Raw genomic sequence first — 25,589 nt, 5'->3', positions numbered from 1 at the left:
CTTACGCTGAAACTAGACAGTCTATGTATAAGCTAATATTAGATATTCATTATTTTTGTATCCAACTTTCCCCTGAGCGTGCCATTCAAATATAGTAGGAAACGAGGAAACTTCCTTTCCGACAGATAGTTAGAGTTATTGCTCAATGATTCCTGTAGAAATTCCCGCTACATAACGATTATCGGTGTGAATTATTGGAGAGTATATTGAGAACTTAGAATAATAATTTAAGCATGTTTACTAAGTTTTGGATATTACATTTTATCACCTAAAACTGTTTATATATTGAAAATGTGCGTATTTTTTGCTCCTTTGATACTACCGTGTTGTTTCGGTCAATGTGACCGCTTTTGAAATCTTGCTGGAGGTAAAGTTTTATCCCAAAAACTTAATGACCTCTGAAACTTTGTGTAACTGTCACTAATTCAAAGACACGTATTGTAATTTTTAAGCTATATGTTAAAACATGTTGGAAAATGTCGAATTTTGGGTAGAGGCCTACTGACAAAATCATTGAAGGATATATTACTTTAGGACTATAATTCCCTGTACCTTCGTTAACAAAAAGATCTTTAAAAAGACTTGAACAATTTTTTTTTTATCAGAAAGAAAAATATTTTGTGGCTTTTGTATGACCCTAAATTAAGTCTTATGTGACACTATATATTGTAGTTACAACTCAATCAGTATTTCAGGTCGGGATCATTATCTTTAATTTAGTTAAAAAATTGGGAGACATTATTCTTTTTCGCTGAATAGGTTCTGGAACAAATCTACATCTGTGCGAATAGAGAAATCCCCATTGATTTTCTTAATTCTAATGGATGATTGTTTGATGGTTAAGTTAGTTTACACCTGTTCTAGCAATTTTTATTATGGAACTAAGTATTTGCTGACTCTGGAAGCTGAATTAATAGAAAACCTAAAAGTGGGAATATTTAAGCTATATTTTTTATTATTACCGCTATTGTGATCTATGTTTCCTTTAGAAAGCCAAGTAAATATCATATGCATACTTCAGCCGTGTGCTTTTTCCATGAATGACAGGGTTTATGAGCTTTTTTATATGAACCGTTTAAGAGGCCCTTTTCACCTAGTCTATGAGAACAAGCAGTGGAGAAAATATAACAATTCAAATTGTCAATGAAGTCTAAGTTTATGTTGTCAATGAAGAATTTCTTATTATTTTATTGCACTAAGACAACTGAAGTTTATTTCTAATTCCGTCACTTACGGAAGAGGCATTCAGGTCAGCCTCTTATTTCATTCGTATGCTAAAATTCAATTCTTATTCTTCTAAATTTTTTGACGCATGATATTCTATTCTTTCATTTGTGTATGGTTGGTAAGTTATTCGTACTAAAACGTACAACGTCATCTACTAAAATGTATTTGAGATGCTGACTTGTATCTTTTCTTCTTTCTTACCAAAGAAGTTGTGATTCCGCACAAGATTTATTTTCAGTATTTTTGGATTGTTCAATTCATTTTGGCAAGAGGAAAAGGCTAAAGGACCTGATAAGTGATATCATTGCTAAGATGTACCGAACAAAAAATTTAGTTTTTTCCTCTTTGCAAATAGTTGCCTATTGCTATCATAAAGAGAATTATTTTTATAAAGGCATTGAACTTTTTCTAATTCTTATTTTTTCTTTTTTCTGTTTACTTTATAATTTGCAAGCTGTATACACAGTGTGATCTCTTGTTTTCATGTTTAATGTTTGATTCTTTGGAAGATGAACTTGATGATCGCTAAATAATACCCCTAAGAAAAATTTTTGTTAGGCCTCATTTTTATTTTTAGTTCAGTATCGTAAAACACCATGATATTTCAGGGTGACCTTAGGCCGCTGTCTTAGTTTGAGCTTAAGTTAGCATAAAGCCCATTTACTATAAAATTTAGCTAGCGCTAATTTGAGCGAACTAAATTTTTCGTAGAATTTTCTGATGGGCTGTAAAATTGAACTAAAAATTCCGATTGTCTCAAATTAGCGCTAGCTAGATTTCGTTATTAGTCAAATCTTATTTTGAATGGGTTACTAGCTTGTTTTAGATTTATCTCTGATTGGGGCGTAAGGGTATAGTAAGATACCTTTCTGTTACAGTCATATCGAGATTATCATGCTGATCTCTTTCCTGAAACGAACGGATATGACCCTCCTCTTACAGCACAACAATGGGCAGATGGCATGAACCGTAGTGTCTCAAAGATATCACTAGACCCAAATGGGTGGAAAGAACGACCCCGAGAGGTAATCATTTCGTGTATACTGAATACAAATGTGGGTCCTAAAAGCGTTTATGTTGTATTGATCCCGTATAGAACCCTTTAATCTGTAGTTTTGATCGGGGGTGTCAATTGATGGGGGAAGGGTATTTCCCCCTAGATTGTTGTTACCCCCTCTCCTAAATTTGGGAAAAAAACCTTTCGGTGAATTTCCGTTGAAAAACGCCTATTTTAGTGTTATCTATGGAAAATTTAAAAAAAACATATAATTGCCCCCCCCCCCCATCCCCTTGATTGCTGTGAATTTATGGCACTGGATTGGTGTTGTGAGTTCCTCTGCTTTTGGCCAACGATACTCAAACCTTTATTAGCCGCTATAAGTTATAAATGGATTTACCCAGACAAAACTGCAATTTTAAACTCTTCTTTGTCTGTTTGTGTGTGTGTGTTTTTTTTTTGGTTTATTTCTTACTTGTGGGACCTGATTGTTGACAAGAAAACATATTTACGTGAAATTTTTGTCCATAACTTAATTTGGAAGAATGCAGGGGGTAGTCACCTCCTAAATTCAGTGTAATTTTTATAATTTAATCTTTAATGTCTTTTACACATTTTCCACGCCTTTGGAATGAAGGTTATTTGGGCTGTAGCGGTGTCCCATTAGTGAGCTATTTGTGATAATTTCTATGAAGATTGTGATTGAAGACCAATTGGATGGGATGGTGCTTTTTAATTAAACGAAACACCCAAGAAGTGAAGTTTCGTTAATCTTATTGAAACATAACCTTCATATAACCTTTACTTTATGTAATAATATAATTTGGGCTATATATTTGCCCATTAGGGGTGGAGGCGAGGTATTTGGACAGCGCCCCTAACATAATCTAAATTAATATAACCTAACTTAAAGTCGCCCCCCCCCCCCCTACGGGGCCCCTTATAACATGAACCTGCATGCGATAAACTGACCATTGTCTTTGTTACTATTAAACCGGTTTTCTGAGATCTAACCTAAGCGTAATCCTTGAGTGTGTTCCGCTTAATTAGCAATTACCGATGAGATTACTGAGTATTTTGTGATTGAAGTTTTAATCTGGTCTCTGTGTTTCTTGTTTTATTTTTTATTTTAAATGGACAGTTAATTTTTTTCTGACATATCTCCTATTTGGTAATATTTAGCTACCCATTGATTTTTCTTCTTCTATATTCGAATCAAAATTTTTTGGAAAATATCCTTTAAATTTTAATTTAGTGCAAACAAAATGTTCTTGCAAAGCAGCACAATGTGTTCTTTTGGAAAATAAGGCGATAGATATGTTATCCGATGTTTGCTAACAATTTGGTTTATTTTAGTTTTAACTTTCTAAAAAACACAGAATTTATATTCATATATATATATATACATTAGGTTTCAAAATAAGAAGTAGTTATTTCCCTTTTTTGGACTTATTTTCCAGTGATAAACTTTATTAGATTATTTTCTTTTCTGTTTTATCGCACTGTCATTTTCTACTAGATACATTTTGCTTTTCCTGATGGATTTTTACGATCACTCTTATAAGCTTTGTTTCTGTGTTGATTGTAGATGGTTCGAGGTTCCCTTATGCAAAGAAGAGGAGATCCACTTGAAGTGAAGAACGGGGTCGTATCGTCTGGAACCAGTATGACTGATGGTAAAGAGTCAGTACCTGTAAAATCATCTCAACAAAAGAATGAGAATTTGATGCCCAAACCCAAGCCAAGAGTGAGTTTTACTTCTTTTTTTCTTAAGAGTATATATCAAGAATTTTTTGGTGTGTATAGTAAAGAACAAGGCCGTGCTTCTTTTTCACACCAAATACACCATGATGCAATGCACCAAGAGCTTACCGAAATGCAAATCAGCCCTCGTTTATTAGGAAACGCAACAAGCTTCTCCCCTATTCTGAACCCTGGTGCGTCCGTCTCAAAGTTTGAAGAAGCATATAGAAAAAGCAAATTAAATGGCAATATTTACACTCCTTCCACAGTTCATTTCTCTTTCACAAGACATTTACTTTTTGAAAATCGGAACAGTAATTATAAGCTAGTTATTGTAAGCACTGCTTGTGGTGGACATGTCTATACCTCACTGTTTTGTAGATAGTATCCATATCTGTCCCAGTACTGTCACATATCTGTCCCAGTACTGTCCTATATCTATATTCGGTTTAACCTGCAACAGAATTTTGTAGCTTTTAGCCAACAATTCTATTTTTAATTCATGAGGAGCGATTGACTTCCGACGTAGATACCTGCTATAGAGCAGGAGTAAAATTGTACTCAAACAAAAAAAGATCAAAAATGAAAAAGGGAGTCAAGTCAGTTCTCACTGTTTCAGTAAATACATTCTAAGACCAAACTGGCTATGTATGACGTTTGACAAAATGAACGAAAAATATATATAATTAAAAAAAATATAACCGAGAAACCCTGGGTAATATCAGCCAGTGGACACAAACGTCATTTATCGGGAAACTTTTTCTTTTAAAAAGATATTATCTAGCGCCAATTGTTATATTATGGTAGCACTGATGTTAATATAAGTATTTTTAAAATCAGAAAGAATTTTTCTTTCTTTAGGCAAGTTTAAAAAAGATTTTAAAAATTCGAGAAAAGATTTTTTTCTTTAATGAAAATTCATAATGTCAGAATCGATGCAGAGAAACTTTCTTCTACACCTCAACGGCATCAATTCAAGAAAATTTAGGTGAGGAGATTCGTCGTTCTTTTCCAATTGGAAATAACAGACAAAAGGCATTTTTCAAAAAGGTATTTTCAAAATCTATGTGGGGGAAATGAAACTCTCCCCCTCCCCCCAAGGGAAATCTAACCAGGCAAACCTTTTGCTTGGAACACAAAAGAACAGAAAAATAACCGAGAGGCTTTTTTTTGTTAAAAAAATCTTCCCGGGACATGTTAAAGCATGTTAAAGCATAAAGCATCTCAGAGAGCTGAGACCCAAAGTTTCGTCTAAAGGCAACACCCAAATTTTTATTATACTCGAATATTGTACCTATAATATTTTATTATACGGCAATCTTTTGTCACAATCATGTTATGTTTAGCTGTGTTTAGCATATCTAGCGACTTACAAGTCATTTCATGAGTATTTGCAGCATTTACAATTTGATGTCAGTTTGTTGTACATTGCTTTGCTTTGTACAATAGTTTATTCTGGTCATCTGTCTGAGTCCAAGTTGCCCCTCCTCTTTTTTCTTCTTTTTTGTCAGGATCCTTCCCAAATTTGGCCAAAAGCGAAATACGAAAAGGCCTTTGGACGCAGAAAGATTACTTACTGCACTCAGTTGAACAATATAGAAAAACACTTATAAAAATTGTGAAAAGAACCTTCAAAGATGTTTCAATTGTTTAATCGGCTAAATGGCAGAAAATATACAAGAAACCTAATCATTATGTAGAATCAGTTGATTATCAGAATGGATTCTAGGGTATTAAAACATTTAGGGTTGTGCAATGAAAGCTCTTCTTTTTTTAGTGTTGGAAGATATTAAAAAACTGGGTTTCTAACCCCAATTTTATAATAATTTTTTTAGGTATTTATTTACGTTTGAAAGAAAAAAAATCAATGAATTTAGAAATATGTAGGTTTAATTGGAATGTTTCTTCAATTGACTGCAAAATCACGATTTTTTGCTAAATTAATGTAGTTTTTTTTTTCTAATAATTGGAAGAGATTTTTTTTTTCATTCTGAATTTGTAACCGTTATTGACTTCGAAAACAGTTTGTGGTATAAAAAATTCTTGGAAATGTCCAGAAAATATACATGGGTTCACCGTGGCGAATCTTTCTTTAAGTGGTTATGGTACAATTAATAAAACCTATTTATTTATTGTATACATCCAAAAAGAAATTCTTTGGACTACTAATAAATACGAAAGTTCAAATATTTTGTTTTTTATTCTGAAACTTTTGGCCCCTATGGGAAAATCCTAATCTGAACATATTGTGGAAATTTAACACTTTCTATTTTAGACCAAATATACAGATACTAAGGGAAAATATAGAGAAGCTACAACTTATCAAACAACTATTCAATTAAACAGGTCGTGGTAACGACCTGTAAGTAAGGAGTGACGCGGCTCAATAGTAACCGAAACTCTAACAAACTAAATTTTGATATCAATAGATGCGTCAAAAGAATTGGCTTACTACGCTGATTCCAAATATATAAGGCTCATTAAGTATAGTTTTATCGATCAAAGGCTACATGCTTGAGAAAAGTTTGTCTGGTTTTTGAACAAAGGGGGAAACATCAACTAAAAGTCAAGGAGTCTTAATGAAAATCAGACCATCAGATTCAGTGTATCAGAGAGCGCTATTTTTCAAGATCGCATCTTCAAAAATGTGGAATTTTAAATTTTTTGCCAAAAGAAGATTACGGATGCGTATTTATTATTTTTTTTCCAAAGTTGATCTTATCGAACCATTGGTCCTAAAATATCAGGAGAGGGCTCATTTAAATTGAAATTAAAAGTTCTAGTGTTCTTTTCAAGTAACCGAAAAGATTGGAAGGTAGCTAGTCCCCCTTCCACTCCCCTTTTTTCGTCAAAGTCGTTCAGTCAAAATTTTAAGATAGCCATATTGTTCAACATAGTTGAATGGTCCCTTTGGAAATAATATGACCCCCCACAGCCCCTGGGAAAAGGTCTTTAAGCTATAAAATTTGCCTTTTGTTTACGCATAGTATTTGTTATTGGAAAGTATGCATACATTTTTCGGGTAGGGAGCAGGGTGAATTGTCTGCGGGGATAGTTTCACAGGGGGATGGAAGTTTCCGGGAGGTGAACTTTTCAGGGGGAATGGGACACTGGGGGAATTTCTCAGATTTCCTATACGAAATTCTTTGTATTTGTCTTACTTTCTCTTTGTCAACTCAATTTAACATGTTGAGATGTTAATGATAATTGTTCGAGGTAAATTTTCACCGGGATTGAATTGTCTAGAGGATTTTTCCGTGGAGGGGGAGCTGGATTTCCCGGTGTTATTTAAAAAAAAACGATCAGAACTAAATATAAAAAACAAGTTTTTGGACCCGAGTAAGGAGCAACATTAAAACGAACAGAAATTATAACGTATATGAGGGGGGTTGCCTCCTCATCAATACCTCCCTCTATACGCTAAAGTTTGATCTTTTGTCCCAATTTTTCAAGAACGACTCCTAAAACACAAAGGTATTAGAACGATAAGAAGCTTTTTTTTTAAAGTATCTAAAAACTTTAGCTTGAAGAGCGAGAAATTGAGTAGGGGACAAGCCCCTCATATACGCTATATTTTTCTTTCGTTTTAAGATTGAAATGTTGCTCCTTGCTTTCAGTTGATTTTTTTTTATTTAGTTGACATCCTAAAGCTAATGTTCAAAACTATGGAACGTTTAAATTCCTCTGCTGGACTACTTTGTATTTGAAAAGGTCTAGTACCGTTTGACCTATGCTTGATTCTAAAGATGAAAAGGTCTGGTAAATAAATAGTTTGTCAACCCAAAGAAATGGCGAAAGAAAAAATGAGAAAAAATTGAAACGAAGAAAAACTAATCCTTGCATATGAAGAAGTAAGTATAAGAAGTTTAAATGTCTGATTTTAAAGTCCTTCGAGACAACACTCTTACCAGTACTCCAAAATGCACTGCAGTAAAAATCTGAACACTAATTTAAAAAATAGCCAGAAGTTGTTTCGTTATTCGTCCCGTCAAGGCCGCATCCGGGGGGAGGGAATAAGGAGTTTAACGCCCTCCCTCCCCTCCCCGATATATTTTCTCGACTCGTAAAAATGTAACAAAAATGTATTTAAACAAATTTTTGATATTTTTCAGTTTTATTTGTTAACCCCCCCCCCCCCTGCGAAAAAATCATGAATGCGCTTTTGTTTCCCGTCCTTGTGTTTCTAAGGCGTTTATCCTGATGGTTCTTGAAGTTTTCTGGTTGCCCAATTTCGATCTTTTTTAATAAATAGTGTTAAAATGTTCCTTTGTAAAAAAAAGAAGAAGTAAATTTTATTAGGAAGAATGTATTCAAAGCGCTCATTAAAGGGTATTAATGGATGGAGTCCACTCTTCATAGTTGCACACTGGGTCAATTCCAGGGGAGGGTATTGCAGGGTTTTTCCTGGAATGGGGAGGATCGCAAACGAATGACGCATATTTGTTTAGCCAACATTTTCAAGCCTCTCCAATCCTCCTATTATTTTATCTCTAACAGATGGAAATAAACTTAATATATAGCAAAGATTTACCGAGAAAGCAAAAATTGCAAAAAAATATATATTAATATTTTGAAAAATATATGCGGTGTGTCTGCCTTGTTGGTTGGAAGTCGTGATTTTAACTTCCGCCCTTGCAAGTTTTTTTTTTTTTTTTTTCTTTAGATAAATCCTAATGCTTATCTTATATATCTACGGACCATGTTTACTCTTGAGGGAGTAGTTGTGTTTTCTTCAAAATTACCAATATCAGCTTCAGGAAACTTCAAATTAGGGGAAATAGATAGCTAATTAACTAGCTCGCTTCTTTTCGTCGTGAGATGTTTAAAGAGTAATACTTTATAGAGGGTTTCATTTTGAATCACCCCTCGTTTCTCTCTGAAGGTGGGATGGGTGGGCACTGTTGTCGAAAAATCCTTAAGAGCTTTGACTAAGTTTCTTTTTTTTCACTGACCGGTTTTTTTAATTAATGCATATCTTTTTGGACCTTTTTGCTTGTAAGGTGCGTGTTCGATGTTTTTTGTTTTTTTTTATATATATATATATATTTAGCAGGGTTCAAAGGACTTTCGATAGTAATTTTCCGAAAAAATTCCGTTTGACACCAGTGAAACCTTTGGAATTCCACATATCTCATTTAGAGATGGTTCTTTTTTGAAATTTTTAATTTTTGAACGATTTATTGGCTAAAATAGCACAAAAGCTAGCATAAGCATGTCAGAACAATTACAATGATAAACAGGTGTTAGGGGATATAGATAAAACAAAAGTTAAATCAATTATTAAAATGGGAAACAAAATAGGTTACAAAAAGGTACGAAGCGTCGATGATAGTCAGAACTAAGGCACTTGTGACCAAAGTTCAGAGTAAGGATGTGATGTCGTGATTCCAATTTAGTAAGTTCAAGTCAAGCTAAACTTTCATCGTATGTAGTATAGGACGTCCCCAGTATAATTTTTATTGCTCTTTTTTGAATACTTTCAATTTTAGAACATTGATCTTTGATCATTCCAGGGTACCAGATAGGGCAAGCATATTCAAGACAGGGTCTTATATGAGAACAATAAATTATTTTAAGGTTCTGGATTGATATGGAGAACCGTTTGAGAATGGAGAAAGATTTAAGGAGAAAACTACCAGATTTAAATAAGTGGGAAATGTGGGAGTTCCATTTAAGGTCATTGTCCAATTGCACACCAAACAGTTTAACTGTGTTTAAATTTGGTATTTAAAGGTCATTATTTATAGGGTTTATATTTTTTTTAAAGGAGAATAGCATGAAACTGCTATTGGGTATGTTTAAATTGAGTTTAACACTGTCAAGATCATTCTTTAAATTGTTAATGAATGACCGAAAACTACGTGAGACACCTTCTATATATATGGTTGTTTGTATCTGGTTGAGCGTATTCAGTGTGTTTGCTTCTACATGTAGAAATGGCGCGAGAAGATGAAAGTATTTGATTCGTTTCATTTCTAGATTTGGTCAGCTCCACGATCATCCCTTGATGCCGCTCCGGTACCCCAGCCACGAGTGCCATCTATCAAGAGAACGTTTTCACTTCGAGCAAGTGGCCCCTTTGAATATAAAAAAGATGCGGTACCCATGTTACGAAGGTCTGATAGTCTTCGAAAACGATCAGATAGCTTGTCTTCGAACAATGACACTTACTCGAAAGATCAAAGGAAGTTTGGTAAGTTTTTATACATATTTTTTATTATATATATATATATATATATATATATATATATATATATATATATATATATATATATATATATATATATATATATATATATATATATTGTCTGTCATGAGTCAACCCAAAAAATCTCAGTCATCTCAATTGCAATTCCAGTAAGGCAAAGCTCATTGGAATTAGCCTTATTCCATGCCTATCTACCTTAGTTCTGCCCTAGGATGGATGATAGACTATCTATCAACAGGTAAAATGACATCATTTTTATTCAATTCTGAGAACGTGTTATGCCAGACTTGCCTCTCACTGAGACTATCTATTTTGGCTATACTCCAATTAGCCATGGCTCTCAAGTCTTTCATCACTTCCACCAATTTGATTTTAATTCAAAAATCAACGGTTTGTGTGTGTTTGTAAGTACATGCAAATAGTGCTACTAACAGATCGCTGCAGCACCAAACCGCCTGCGCAAAGAGGCCATCACAGCTACGCACGCTCCAGCTCCATCCTATTCTGTTTAAAGCATCTCTCTTTACACCTTCCGGACGACCTGATTTTGGTTTAGCCCTAGATGGTCGGCTGAAAATGACGAACTTTGGCAATATGTCATTTTTATCCACAGAACGTGTCCTGTGTATCTCAACCTTTCTCTCAGTATTGCCCTAGAAAGCAGGATAGAACGACATTTTTCATACAACCTACTGTTTGAAATACGGTCAGTCAGACGAATACCCAAAACAATCCACAGACAATTCCTCTGGAAAACATCTAATAAATCCTCCTCCGTCTTTTGAAGCGCTAACCTTTGAGGACCACACTTTGCCACTGTCATCACTTTAGCTTACAATATTCTAATCTTGGTTCGCAGACTTATCTTCCTGTACTCATTACTTAATAGAGTTGTAGTTAGTAACATCAACAAACACTACATCAACAACAACAAAAAAAACATAAAACAGGATCATCCTGTACATGTCCCACTCCCCCCCCCCCTATCCGCTCTTAATACTAATTCTTAACGTAAATAGGAGAGAGAATGAAGAGATGGTAGCTTCTTATACATAGAGATTAAGTCTGTATGTTTCAAATTTTAACGTTTGCTTTTTTGAGCAAGAACCTCGTTTTAATTTAATTTATGTCCGTTTAACATCATTCAGGGTTATCCTAAGCGAGGAAGACTGCCGCCTCTCAACCTCCTACCCTTTATTTAGAAGTGTATCTTTTGCATAACAATGCTTCGGAAATGAAAGCCATCCCTACAAATCTGCAACTCTTAACAAAATTAGGAGGTTAGGACAGAAATGCCCCAAATGACTTTTCAGGTTATAATTTTGATTTATTTTCATATAGAAAGGGGAGGAAGTCGGGTTACCATATGAATGCAGTGTTTTATTTCTAATCAATGATTTTTGCAATAAGAAGGAACCTGTCCATATAATATTTCTTCAATAAAAAATTACGTATTCATCTAAATAAGGGCTTGAAACCACCACTATAGTATTTTCGAACAGGTTGAATTGGTTTATTGAAATTTGATTAATGGTTTAATTTTCATCAAGATTGATCCCCTTTTTGGGGGCATTTCTCTCCTCTTACGGAATTTATGCTGATGTTATTATATTCTTAGCATCTGAGTAACTTTTAAAAAAGATTAAACGCAGGAGAATTATATAGAAAGCTCCTTGTAAAGTCCACGTTTAATATCTATAGCCGAGATCTTTACAAGAATCTTGGTCATAAAGTTATGCTCTTTACCTGACAAATTTACTCAACAAAATTGAAAAAAGATAAACAATAAATTTCGTATTACTAGAAACTAAATTACTTTATTTAAAGCGATTTTTATGCTTCTTTTCTTCCTGTCAAGTTTTCAATATTGTCTCTATTTTGCTTGCCGTTCACGGGCAACCAGCAAGGGTTTTCTACATCGCGGCTGTTACAGTGGCACAAGCAAAGAGTACTTCTTAGCTTTGGCACTGGTTTTAATTTAAAGCTTTTTTTTATTTTTAAGATCGGTTCCCTCTCCCACCCCTCCCATCAAAATTCAATTGAAAACAACGTCTCATTTTGAAAAAATTAATTGTAATGTACTTTTTCAAAATGTTGGAAGAAGAAGAAGAAGAACAGAAGGACGTAATGTACTTCTGTTCAAGGATCAGAACCCCCCCCCCCCTTTTCACTTTTACTTCCATCTTCCATTTTCTTTTTCTACTTTAGACCATTTGCACCTTTTTGAATAGATAACAATTAATTGAATTTATTTGTCTTTTTGAAGTCGTTAATTTTTTAATTGTGCAGTGTTTAATTTAACACTATATATCATTAAAATAGAAAAAGTTCTATTTTTTAAGTAAACAACAGATGCTGAAATATTTTGTTATTTTTATCTCTTTCGTCGAAGCACAAGCATTTGAAAGGTGAAGTTCTACGCGAAAAGCATATTAAAAACATCAAAGGAATTGACGAATCTTTGCCTGCTGAATGTGATGGTATTCAAGTGAACGCCCGAAGAATTGCCATTCCACTTTCGGGGCCAGGTGGTAGAGTAGCTATATTTGATCTTGAAAACACTGGCAAAATTGGCAGTGGTGTTGTTCCGGCCTTAGTTTCAGGTTACAAAGTTATGGACTTAGCTTGGGATCCGTTTGATGATTCTCGGATTGCTGTCGGTAAGGATTATATTTGATTCTTACAGTCTAATGAGACAATAACTAGACGTAAAGCGAAAACTTAATATTAAACTGACTAAAATTTTTTTTAACTATGTTCTGAATTAATATATGGGTTGTTCTGTAGTTTGGAGAAGGTCAAGCCATTTTTTTCTATTCGTTTTAAATAAATATTCCCTCTGTCTAAAAAAATAACAATATCGTTAAAAAAACATATTTATGTTGTGTAAACTGTGTTTAATATTCATTATAATACTTGGTTATTTTAGATTTGAAATTTTTTAGAATAAACTATTGAAAATTATAAAATAATTACATTAAGTATGCCAACATATAATTAGACCCAAAATGTTGGACATATCTGCCATCTAGAAAAATTTACAAGGGAACAACAAATATGTTATCAAGTACGTTTGGAGTAAAAAATAAAATATGCCCATGTGCGTCAAGGTGGAGATACAATGTCACAGTAATAATGTTAACTATGTATCAGTTCATGCGAACAGAGAGGTTTGTTTGCCAGTTTGGGAAGAGGCTCACGTTAAAAACTGAAATGATCCGTCCCTACGGAGAAAGATCTTTCCTTTTGGAGAATCATGAAAAGTTTCAAAACCGTTAGGGCTACTTACCATTTAGAAAATTTATAAGAGAAGAAAAGGAAATGTGATTGAGTAGCCTACGTCGGAGGTGAGAAGATGTGCTCCTAGTATGTCCAGATGGAGATGTAGTATCACAGGAATATGGACGACTCTTTGTACTCAGTTCGTATCTATACTCGGGTTTATGCGTCAGCTCCTGGATGAGGTTCTAGTTAACTGTCAGGATATTCCTCCACTTTTTGAGAATCTACAAAAACAAACAAATTGTTGTTCCTTAAAACTGACATTTTCATTATCTCACAGGTAAGCAAAATAATATCTGGAAGCTCCAAGAGTAGCTTCATTCTGCAGCTGAGTAATGTGGTCATTTTTAGTTTGTTTTAGTTATTGTAATAGCTTTATTCAAGGTAATGGCGTTGACTTATTAAAGAGTAATGTATCACGTGTATTCTTTTGTTTTTCTGGTTTCATCGTAGAAATCGGTTGATCGTAGAAATTTCGGGAAGGCTCATTTGACCAGAAATTTAAAGTTTTAGTGTCCTTTTTAAGTCAGGGTCGAAATTGATCACTGGACCGACTACGACCCCTTCCACGCCCTATAGGCCCCCACAGCCCCACATGGCATTGTATCAAACTTTTAGACGACTGTTTCGATTGGATTGGTCGAAAGATCCAAACGATTTGTTTCTAGGGGTGATATTATATTTGCAGCCCTCGAGATAGGGCTTTTAAATTATGAAAACAGCATATTTAAAACAGAGGCATCGTATATAAATTTTAAGAATCAAGATTCATTTAATAAAAATAGCTATTGCAGTTATGGCTAGTGTTGCAATTATTTTACGCTACCTTTAACAACGTAATAAAAACTAAGTACGATTTATCAAACTTTTAAAAAAAGAAGGAACGAATGAGCTATTGAACCGATTTGTACTGCAGTACACTGATTCAAGCTTGTTACTGTGGCGTGCATTTCTGTTGACTGTAGAGGTGGGTGGTTGTAGGGAATGGTGTTTATCACTCAAGAGCACGGAGTGTCCAAACTCACACATTAGATGGCTCCTGAGTTCTTTAAGTGTTGGAATTCGTAAAACTGCTATGGCAGATTCGTAAGTGACATACTTGGTTCCTAGGATGATTTTTAAAGCCCTTTTTTGCCTCAGGTAGATTGTTGCTGCAGTGAGTTATTAGTAGTAGTTTTTTGTACTGTTTTTAATTTCATCGTTTAGGTAGTCTACATTATGCACTTGTGGTCCCCAAACTGGGCATGCGTATTCAAGTTACTGGCACACATAACACGTGCACGCGAGCACTAAGTGCTTTATATATAACCTGAGTCGAAGCAGTTTTTTATTTCTTGCTTTCTTTGTTTGCCTTTTCACCTCTTTTTCTTTCAGCGTGTGAAGATAGTCGACTAAGAATTTGGAGCATTCCAGAAATGGGTTTAACTGATTCTTCAAACATGCCAGATTTAATTATAGAAAGCCATTCTAGTGCCGGAAAAATCTCTCTAGTCAAATTTCATCCATTAGCCAAAGATGTTGTCGCTGCAGTTACTTCCGACCATCGAATTCGGATTTGGGATTTTAAATTACCCACAGAACCCAAAATAGTGATTAATAGTCACGGTGATCAGGTATACAAACCCTTTACTTTTAGCGTAAATCTAAGTCTAGGTGTTAGCTTACTTACAATCAAAATTGCCCTAGAACGACCAAAATTACCTTTACGCTTTTGAAGCAAAGCTAAGTCTAGGTACTTGCTTACTGAAAAACAAAATTACCCTAAAATTACCGAAACTAACTCTACGATTTAAAAGTAAATCTAACCAGGATAGTAACTTCGTTCTTCATTGTCCTTGAACTTTGGATAATAATTGAAATTAAATATATTTAATATACAGAAGACTCGTAAGATAAAGGTTCTTAGGCTCTTTTGTGCAGCTCTTTTTCAAAATGTACTCACTGAGATTTTGAACGTAGCCGCAAAAAAAAATTTTTCCCCTTATCATTGATCAGGATTATGTTGCCGAGCTAGTAGTTAAACACTGACTTAGCTATAGTTGCTGGAGTTAGCTATAGTCAGTGGAGGAGAGAATATCTAAAGAAGTTGGATGCAATATCTCTTCTAATTGAATTAACTTCAAGATGATGAAAAGTTGTCCTGGGCTCAGAACCTTCCAGTTCAGCTCCGTAAAAAGACCCCTGACCAAAAACTTAAAGATATCCGCGCTGTTACGTGAGTATCTGGTATTCCACCCCCCATGTTGACCCCCCCCCCGATTATTTCTCCACTTTATGATACCTGTTTGGACATGAGGCGTCAACATTATAACATTTAAATTCTTCAGAAAAGATTGATGGCAGTGGGGCATTATGCAAAGTAAAGTTTTAAACATCACAAACATTTTTGTCTCGTTAAAAAGTCGATCCCTGATTAACTAATATATAATCTGTAAGATTTCCATTATGAGAAATTCACGTTAATTTGTGTAACAGCCTATATGTGAAAACCGTATTGGTAATCACTTGACTAATGGTAAGACTTAAGTTTTCTTTACCTTTCCTCAAAAGGTTCTAAAGAAAAGTACAGCCTACTCCAATTTGTTCCTACCCGGGTTGTAACCTAGCCCAGAAAGTATATTTCTATTAGAAACTTTTAACACTGCTTCTTGAAACTCGTACATATTAATCCCCAACCCCTTTCTTATCTGCATTGATTGGCTCATTGGGATCATAAGTTATTTGAAGTTCTGCCACCATTTACCTGTTGAGTATCTTCTTCTATATTTAGAATGCATCTAGTTCTCCAACTTATCATAATGTCTACAGCTTGTCTATAAAAACTGTCTTGTCTATATAAAGAACTAAATATACACCTCCCAGACATTTCTAGTCTACTACTGTTAAATATCTCTCCAAAAATTGAGGAATATCTAAATAACAAAAACCCGTCCAGTCAGTCTGACGCTATTTTTCAGAGTCGTAACATTCCAAGCACCAATTTTAAGTCATAAAATAGTGTTCCTTACATATAATATAAAACCCCCTCTCTATGTTTTTGCTATAGGGGGTGGGGTAGTGCCTCATTTCTCTTTCTCCTGTATACTAAACCTAAGGCGGCCTCCGATCGGATGGCTAGGATCCCCTCATGACTGGAGAAATTAAAGGATTTTACAAGCTACTTGTAATCGAAAGTCAATTAAAGATCACTATCTACCTTTCAGCGCCAAACAATCGTAGCTATCAGATAAAATTTATCACCTACACTCTACTCTTGAATGGAATCAGACTCAGCTGTGCCTATTGACGCTAGAATAAAACACAACCAAAGGTATTAGCAGCCTACCAAGAACCACCTAACGAAGTGGCTAATGCAACCAATTGATCTTGATCAACATTTTCACTGTAAATGGCAGTAGACATTAGTATGTGTGATCAAACCCCCAAAGTCGTGTCATCAGGACATCTACCAGAAAGATTGTCAAATTTTGACTAAACTTGGTGGGAAGGACGAGTTAGTGCCTAGAGTGATATGGAAGGATGGTAGGGGTGCCAGTTCACTAAAATGTAGGGTGAGGAGCAAGGATTTTTTTAATGAATATACAAATACTGTATTTTGCTAATTCTAGGGGGGGGGGAATCTTGTTCGATTTTTTCTCAGCGAAAATACCCAAAAAAGGTATGCCAATCCCCCTATTGGGCCCCTGAAGGATAGGGGAGTCTCTAAGTTCTTATCAGGAGAGCTAACAGAAGAGACTGTCTTGGGATGGAAGGTGTGAGTAGTTCAATTTTCTGTAACCATCTGTTCCATATGTTGAGTTTTATTTACTAAGTATGTGCCCGACAAAACTTAAATTTTAAATTGCTGAATCTTCTGCATTCCGTTACGACTTACGCTACATGTTTTCACAAGGAGATACTTGTATAACTCGGATAAATGTTCCAAATACGTAGAACATTTCGCCAAAAAATGGATGAAGCTGCATTTCGGTTCATCAAAGCCCCTGGGTGCAGTTTTGGAATTCTTTTTTTTCAAAATTCTTGCTTGAGTGATTCAGATGCTTAGTTATTTTACTTAAGTATGGAATTGTGAGAAACCAATAAAATATGCACATAGGTATAGCCCGAGTACTTTGGTTTACTCCTTATTGAAGAGCCTGTATTTTTCCCTCCAATTTCAGTTTAATACATCTTTTACGTATTTTTCAATCTTTGGGGAGGGAGGAGGCAGGCCTTGTGAGCCCTCCCCTAAATAGTGTCCATCTGGAAGAAAAGTCTATTGTCCACTGTAAAAGGGGGAGGGTCTTGTCATGGTGATGACTCCATGCCCAACTCAGCCATGAGACCCGAGTACCCCTAATTAAGCCTCAATAGAAAAAATGTACCAAGTGAGAGAGATATCTTGATAAAATTCTCACCATAGAAAATAAATATAAAAGACAACACAGGTATAAGAAAAACTATGATTTTATTATTGAAGAAGAGAAATTTTTAATTAATAGTTATTTCATAATAATTCAATTTTCAATAATTATGATTCATAATCGAAGATCAATTCTTGTTCTATAATTGCTTGAAGTAAGTTTATTATTATTTAAGGAAAGCACGCATAATAACTAGTATATTAAGACTAATATGTTCCTGCTTAAAGGAATTTAATAATAATATTGAAGAATGGGATATATATATATACATCCATTTACTAAGATTTTAACATAAAAAAATTAAGAAAGAGCAAGGAACATATTAGACTTACATGCATAACAAGCTTGAGCAAAGCCAAAACACCCACTGACTTCTATAGTCAGTCCCCCGCTATATAAAAGATATCTTCCCTTTTTTCTCAAACAGCGTAACTAATTCTAGAAATTCTAAAAACGGGTTACTATTTTAAAATTAAGATATTCTAAGGAACAGGTTCCTCTTGCGACAGGGAAAGTTTAGGAAGATAACTTTAGTGGGTTCAATGCCCTGAAAAGGGCATTGGCTTAAGCCGAATTCATAGCAACTGATATTAATTGTAAAATTAGAAGGACATTTCTTACACCACAAAAATGCAAGAATTTCAGGCCATATTATGCTGAATGTCAAAAATCGTAACATATAAAAAATCAAGTTTTGGATACATTTAGTCGTATTTCGAAATTTATTGGGTATGCAGGAAAATATGCACATTTTTGAGCTTTGAAACTTAGACGAATCAAAAAAGAGTATCTATGGGCTTCTAATACTTCGCCGGTCGACACAGAAGGCTGGCAGAAATATATGACAAACCTGGCTCAAATCCATGGAAAATATGAATAACGTTATTTTGATTCTGGATAACCAGTATTCTCTAAAAAAAAAAAATTGTCGAGCGTAATTTAGCTTTACGTAATGGTATGAAACGGAGGAAAGTATGTGGAATCAGAAGAAAACCTTTCCTTTTCCAACGCACATACACAGGTTTTTTTGTTTTTTTTTCTCGGGGGGGGGGGAGTGACAAATTCAGCAAAGAGCAAACATGAGGCATTTTTTGCAGAAAAAAATAATTTTTTTAGGGGGGGGGGGTTCCAGGAAAGCCAAAATTGTTTGAAAAGCCAAAATTTGGGCTCATCAAAGAATCTTATTAGCGCTAAGTGAAAGGGCTCTAAAAACTTAAATCTCCTTACCATTTGTGTACCTGCTTATAACTAGTAACTTAGATAAACAGTTGACTCATATTTGCTGTTAACCTGCTTGCAGTACAAACTTCTTCATTATTGCTTTACAGATATTTAGTATCGCCTGGTCCCCGTGTGGAAAATTTCTTGCATCTGTATCAAAGGATAGTTTCTTGCGGATTTTTGAACCTCGGATCTGCAGTTCTAAACCAATCAGAGAAGGTCCTGGTCCCACTGGGAAAAAGGGTGCCCGTATCTTTTGGGCATTGGATGGTGAACTTGTATGTGTAACCGGCTTTGATAAGTATGTTGGCTTTTAATCCATATTTCTTAGTTTTTATTTTTTTAGTTTTACCTATTGGAAATAAGTAGCTCTTTTATTGACGTTTTATTAATTATGATTTATTCATATAGCTCTGTGGAAGGAGATACTTGGCTTTTACATTTTTATTGGTTTGGCCATATTTATTTTAAATTCAAAATAATAGAGCGTCTATACTTTAGAATTCAAATCAAAATGCATCGATATAGCTAGGGCTGAGATTTGGGTGCTAAGACCATCCAAATCTCTCTTTCCCCACCCTACCCCCTGAATATGGAAAGTTTTGCTAAAATGTGTTGTTTTTTCTATTGAATATCGCCCATTTCAGTAGGCTACCTGTATTAGTTTTGTGAGGCAAGAATTTTTTTATTAGTATGTCGAAAAAATATAAGGAATTAAAATACTAGTCTATTGCATTATAGGTCGAAAAGAAAAAAATATAATCTAACTCTAGTAAGTCTAAACTAGTCATCTAGGATCTTCTCATCCTGTTGTATAATTAGGGGACGTTACCCCCCCCCCCCCCTCTGTATCTGCATTTTGTTTGTATCGTTTTCCAAAATAGTGAGGACAAAGTAAAGACAAAAATGGCTTTTTATAATAAATTTCTTAATTCTCATTGAAGTTCTGAGAAAAGTTTTTTAGACATAAATAATAGTTCTGACCATCATCGAGTTGAATGAGAATGCAACTTCTGTAAAATAAAGGTCTTGGATTTAATTTTCTTAAATTTTGGACTGTCTTCTTTCATTTATAGCTCAAAATGGACTGAGAGATATATTAAGTCCCAATCCAATTCTTTTTTTTGTCCATTTCTCATACTTCAGTAATACAAGTTTAAAACAACGGTACATATGTATGTTATACTAATTATTATTATTCTTAATCATTAAACATCTTAAACATTTTCACTTTTTTGACTTTACTAAATAAAGGAGTATTAAGACTATAAGGAATAAATATCAGAATGTGTCTTAAACTGCACTGTAAAAAAAAAAATGTTTAAGATTCAACAAAATTTGTGTGTAATGTTTATCAACATCAAATTTGGAATTTCAACACCTGAAAATCGGCGAACCAAATATTAAAAACCTTATTGGGATTCCATGATCATTATTGAATTTCTGTTATAAATATGCACATTTGTAAATATATAAATATGCATATTTATAAATATATAAATATGCATAGTCATATTCTTGATACTTGTTTTTTTATTATTATTATTATTATTACATTTTTTCATCTATGAGGATAAAGTCTGAAACTTTAAATGTGATTTCTGGCATATTGAAGATATTGAACTTGCACAAGAGAAAAAAAAAAAAAACAGGATTTAACCAACTTCGAGTTCTAAGTGAATTTGACTGCCTTAAAATGAAGGATTTTTTTAAGAAAGATTTAGTTTGGCTAAATTATGTTTAATCCAATGAAATTTTGTTATATTTAATGAAGCCAAAACCATAGACTGACGGTCTTTGATTTGTTAGTTAAAATGGATCAGACGACGCTAAATGCAATCCAACTATCTATTGACCAATTTCTCATACTTTAAGAACATGATTCAACGAAAGAAATATACCTGTTTATATCCCTGTTACTTGGTTATATCTTTTTATACTTTTTTTTATATTTTTGAGACCTTTTAACGTTAATATAAAATCTTAAACTTTAAATCCACTTCCAAATAAAGATTTCGATTTTAATGTCCTTTGATTTTAAGCCTCACGTTGCTCTTAGAGACTGTAAAGTGGTCAGCCGCTTTGGTCTGCAATATTTTCATTTTTTTTAGGTTCGTACTTTTTTTATGTGATAATGATTTTTTAATGATTAAATTGCTAATTTCATCTTTGTTTAGTGATAAACCTGCAATGAATAAGGTTATAATTTATCAAACAAGTCACATTTTCCAGTTTCTAATGAGCTACGTATGAAAAAATTTTCAACCTTTTTTTTGTGATAAGTTAAAACTGAATTAGTCTGGGTTTTAAACTCTTCCTGTTTTTATGCTTGTGACAAAAGAGCTGACAAAATCGTTAAAATTATGAAACAAATGAAAAAGAAAAACGTCCCAAGCTGCACAGCCAACGTATAGCTGAGGGTGTTGTGTCCAAAGTAGATAAACCACGGCTATTCTAATTGTCTGTTTTTAGTGAACCCTGGAAAATTGAGCCTCCATTTTCGGAGCCACCTATTTTTTTTACTTACAAAGAAAATCATTATCGATGAAGCTACCCTTCCTGGACTCAACACGAAAACGAAATAAAATTAAGTTTTTTGTATATGTGTTTTGAATTGACAAGAGTCAAAAACGATGTTTTATGAAACATGGGAAGTACCTGCCATAAAAAGGGTGAACATGTGGCTGTATCAGATTGTCCCTTTTTTGATCGTATCTCTGTTGTAGAACAATTATATGATTATATATCATGTTTTCAGTTCTGTTGATGGAAAATGGTCCTAGCAATCAATTATAGTTGTATTTGAGAGGGACAGTTTTTTGTAACGAACCTTAAATAAAGACGCTGACCATGAATGCGTGCTTACCTTTTTTGTTTTCTTTTTATAACGACCTCGTTGTGTGTGTGTGTGTGGGGGGGGGGGTAAGGTAAAGCCATGAAAGTGCATTCTCATGCCCAATTTTTTAAACTTTCATCGTTAGAGATATCAATCACTAGCCTGTTTTCTTGGAACTGTTTTCTTGGAACAAAGAGATTTGTAGTAAGCCTGTAATATAGGTGCTAAAGGAATGACAGCATCTGTATTATTGTCGAAATGGTACTTTCAATCGAAAATGGTAGTTTTTAAACATCAACGTATTCTCATCAAAAGTTGAAATTAAATGTAAAGAGCAGTAGACGGCGAGAGGCTACCTCTTATTTAGGGAAATTCCGGCTTGTATTGAAAAGCAAATACGCCTTAATGATCCATTTTTCTCGAGATAACCATAAATTTAAAGCAAAAAATGGTTTTGGATGAAAGTAAAGAACATTCTTTCATCATATTATATATATATATATATATATATATATATATATATATATATATATATATATATATATATATATATATATATATATATATATATATATATATATATATATATATATATATATATATATATATATATATATATATATATATATATATATATATATATATATATATATATATATATATATATATATATATATATATATATATATATATATATATATATATATATATATATATACTATATATACATATATATATATATATATATATATATATATATATATATATATACATATAATATATATATATATATATATATATATATATATATATATATATATATATATATATATAAATTCTATCTTTATAAGTGAGCAATAATTGTGTACGTATTTATGTATATATTTTTGTCTCAAAAACGACTCCATATTTGTTCAGGAAAAATGACACACTGGGATTTTCTGGCCTAAAAAAATGATCTACATAGGTCAGAGCTTTCAGAAAATTCGTTAAGAGTTTTAATTTTTGAAAAAAGATTCATATCAGTGACGTCACATTTAAGAATACATTCGAAATCATACATACGTTTTATTTGCCTCAGTAGTGCCTGTATCGTTTTCAGTGTCTATGATGCAGGCAAAATTACACAAGAAACAAATGATTGACAAGAAAAATTATTTGATTGACGTCATATTTATGAGTACATTTCAAAAGAATAAATTATATCTTCCCCCCCCCTTTAAGATTGAACGTATCGTTTTTGTGTCTTATGATGCATACGACATTCACAAAAGGAACATAGCTAAGTATAAAATAACAAGTGTAATTAGTCTAAACTAGCAAGTGGTAACAGGCTAGATTTTTTCTGAAAAAGTTTCGCTTTGAAATTGTAGAATAAAGAAAGGTGTCCTTTTTATGTAGCCACTATTGAAAGGAGCTTAATTTTTGTCTTCAGGTCTTCTGAACGCCATTTAACAGTGTACAAAAGTGATGATCTCAACACACCTTTTCAAACAACAACCTTTGACACATCCCCAGTCCTGCTTATTCCATACTACGATGAAGACAGCTCCACAGTATTCATTACAGGAAAGGTAAGACAAATATTCTGATGCGAATGTGAATTCTCTTATCTTTATTTCTTTTTTTATAGGAAGGTGGAATAACTGTAACAAAATAAAAAAAGACCACAAGAAAAGTACCGAAAACAAAGGAATTCTGCATCCAGCTCCCACTATCTTGTTCGCCTTGGGGACACAGTAAACTTATAATATCCACTGTATCAATCATTTGGACTAATGTGAACCAAAAATTTAGAGTTGGAGGATAACAGACTAATTTGGATAATACTAGAATTCCTCAATGCCCATTCACAATGAGATTTTGCTGTATCAAATTTCAGCCCGTTCCAAAACTTGGTATTAACTGATGGTAGTGTTCAGATTTTACCATTTGCAGTGGATAATTTAAGCACTGAAATCAACTAATACGGCAATTATCCCATGCATTTCTCCTTATCCCTAATCTCATATGTGTTATTGTATATTATTTTTCAATTAGGAGACTTCTGTTTGTCCAAGCATGTTTGTCCTAGAATTCCTCAATGCCCATTCACAATGAGATTTTGTGTATCCCATGTATCATGTATCAATTATCCCATGTATCAATCCTTATCTCATAGTCCTTGTTTCTGTTGTCCTGCAAGTGTTACTATTACCGGCTAGAACCACATTGAAATCAACTAATGCGGGAATTATCCTATGTATCAATCCTTATCTCATAGTCCTTGTTTCTGTTGTCCTGCAAGTGTTACTATTACCGACTAGAGCTACATTGAAATCAACTTATGCGTGAATTATCCCATGTATCAATCCTTATCTCATAGTCCTTGTTTCTGTTGTCCTGAAAGTGTTACTATTACCGGCTAGAGCCACATTGAAATCAACTAATGTGGGAATTATCCCATGTATCAATCCTTATCTCATAGTCCTTGTTTCTGTTGTCCTGCAAGTGTTACTATTACCGGCTAGAGCCACATTGAAATCAACTAATGTGGGAATTATCCCATGTATCAATCCTTATCTCATAGTCCTTGTTTCTGTTGTCCTGCAAGTGTTACTATTACCGTCTAGAGCCACATTGAAATCAACTAATGAGGGAATTATCCTATGTATCAATCCTTATCTCATAGTCCTTGTTTCTGTTGTCCTGCAAGTGTTACTATTACCGACTAGAGCCACATTGAAATCAACTTATGCGGAAATTATCCCATGTATCAATCCTTATCTCATAGTCCTTGTTTCTGTTGTCCTGCAAGTGTTACTATTACCGACTAGAGCCACATTGAAATCAACTAATGAGGGAATTATCCCATGTATCAATCCTTATCTCATAGTCCTTGTTTCTGTTGTCCTGCAAGTGTTACTATTACCGGCTAGAGCCACATTGAAATCAACTAATGTGGGAATTATCCCATGTATCAATCCTTATCTCATAGTCCTTGTTTCTGTTGTCCTGCAAGTGTTACTATTACCGGCTAGAGCCACATTGAAATCAACTAATGTGGGAATTATCCAATGTATCAATCCTTATCTCATAGTCCTTGTTTCTGTTGTCCTGCAAGTGTTACTATTACCGGCTAGAGCCACATTGAAATCAACTAATGAGGGAATTATCCTATGTATCAATCCTTATCTCAGAGTCCTTGTTTCTGTTGTCCTGCAAGTGTTACTATTACCGGCTAGATCCACATTGAAATCAACTAATGCGGGAATTATCCTATGTATCAATCCTTATCTCATAGTCCTTGTTTCTGTTGTCCTGCAAGTGTTACTATTACCGACCAGAGCCACATTGAAATCAACTTATGCGGGAATTATCCCATGTATCAATCCTTATCTCATAGTCCTTGTTTCTGTTGTCCTGTAAGTGTTACTATTACCGACTAGAGCCACATTGAAATCAACTAATGTGGGAATTATCCAATGTATCAATCCTTATCTCATAGTCCTTGTTTCTGTTGTCCTGCAAGTGTTACTATTACCGGCTAGAGCCACATTGAAATCAACTAATGTAGGAATTATCCTATGTATCAATCCTTATCTCATAGTCCTTGTTTCTGTTGTCCTGCAAGTGTTACTATTACCGACTAGAGCCACATTGAAATCAACTTATGCGGAAATTATCCCATGT

At 33.9% G+C, this 25,589-nt stretch overlaps 1 protein-coding gene across 1 annotated transcript in view; it reads left to right on the top strand.

Annotated features, from left to right (window-relative positions):
* Positions 1-25,589, top strand: part of pod1 (coronin) — a 78,731-nt gene that overhangs the window by 34,492 nt on the left and 18,650 nt on the right. The window contains exons 8-15 of the mRNA XM_089107647.1: positions 2,106-2,252; positions 3,813-3,971; positions 9,947-10,160; positions 11,586-11,626; positions 12,568-12,835; positions 14,832-15,070; positions 19,189-19,382; positions 23,353-23,491. Of these exons, the coding sequence (XP_088963773.1) occupies positions 2,106-2,252; positions 3,813-3,971; positions 9,947-10,160; positions 11,586-11,626; positions 12,568-12,835; positions 14,832-15,070; positions 19,189-19,382; positions 23,353-23,491 (1,401 nt within the window). The remainder of the gene's footprint in view (positions 1-2,105; positions 2,253-3,812; positions 3,972-9,946; positions 10,161-11,585; positions 11,627-12,567; positions 12,836-14,831; positions 15,071-19,188; positions 19,383-23,352; positions 23,492-25,589) is intronic.

The sequence above is a fragment of the Artemia sp. Qi Xiang Cuo genome, chromosome 2 (assembly GCF_049724085.1).
Source record: "Artemia sp. Qi Xiang Cuo chromosome 2, ASM4972408v1, whole genome shotgun sequence".
Taxonomy (NCBI): domain Eukaryota; kingdom Metazoa; phylum Arthropoda; class Branchiopoda; order Anostraca; family Artemiidae; genus Artemia; species Artemia sp. Qi Xiang Cuo.
Note: the sequence above shows the minus strand (reverse complement) of the source record. Positions and strands in the feature narration are given on the sequence as shown.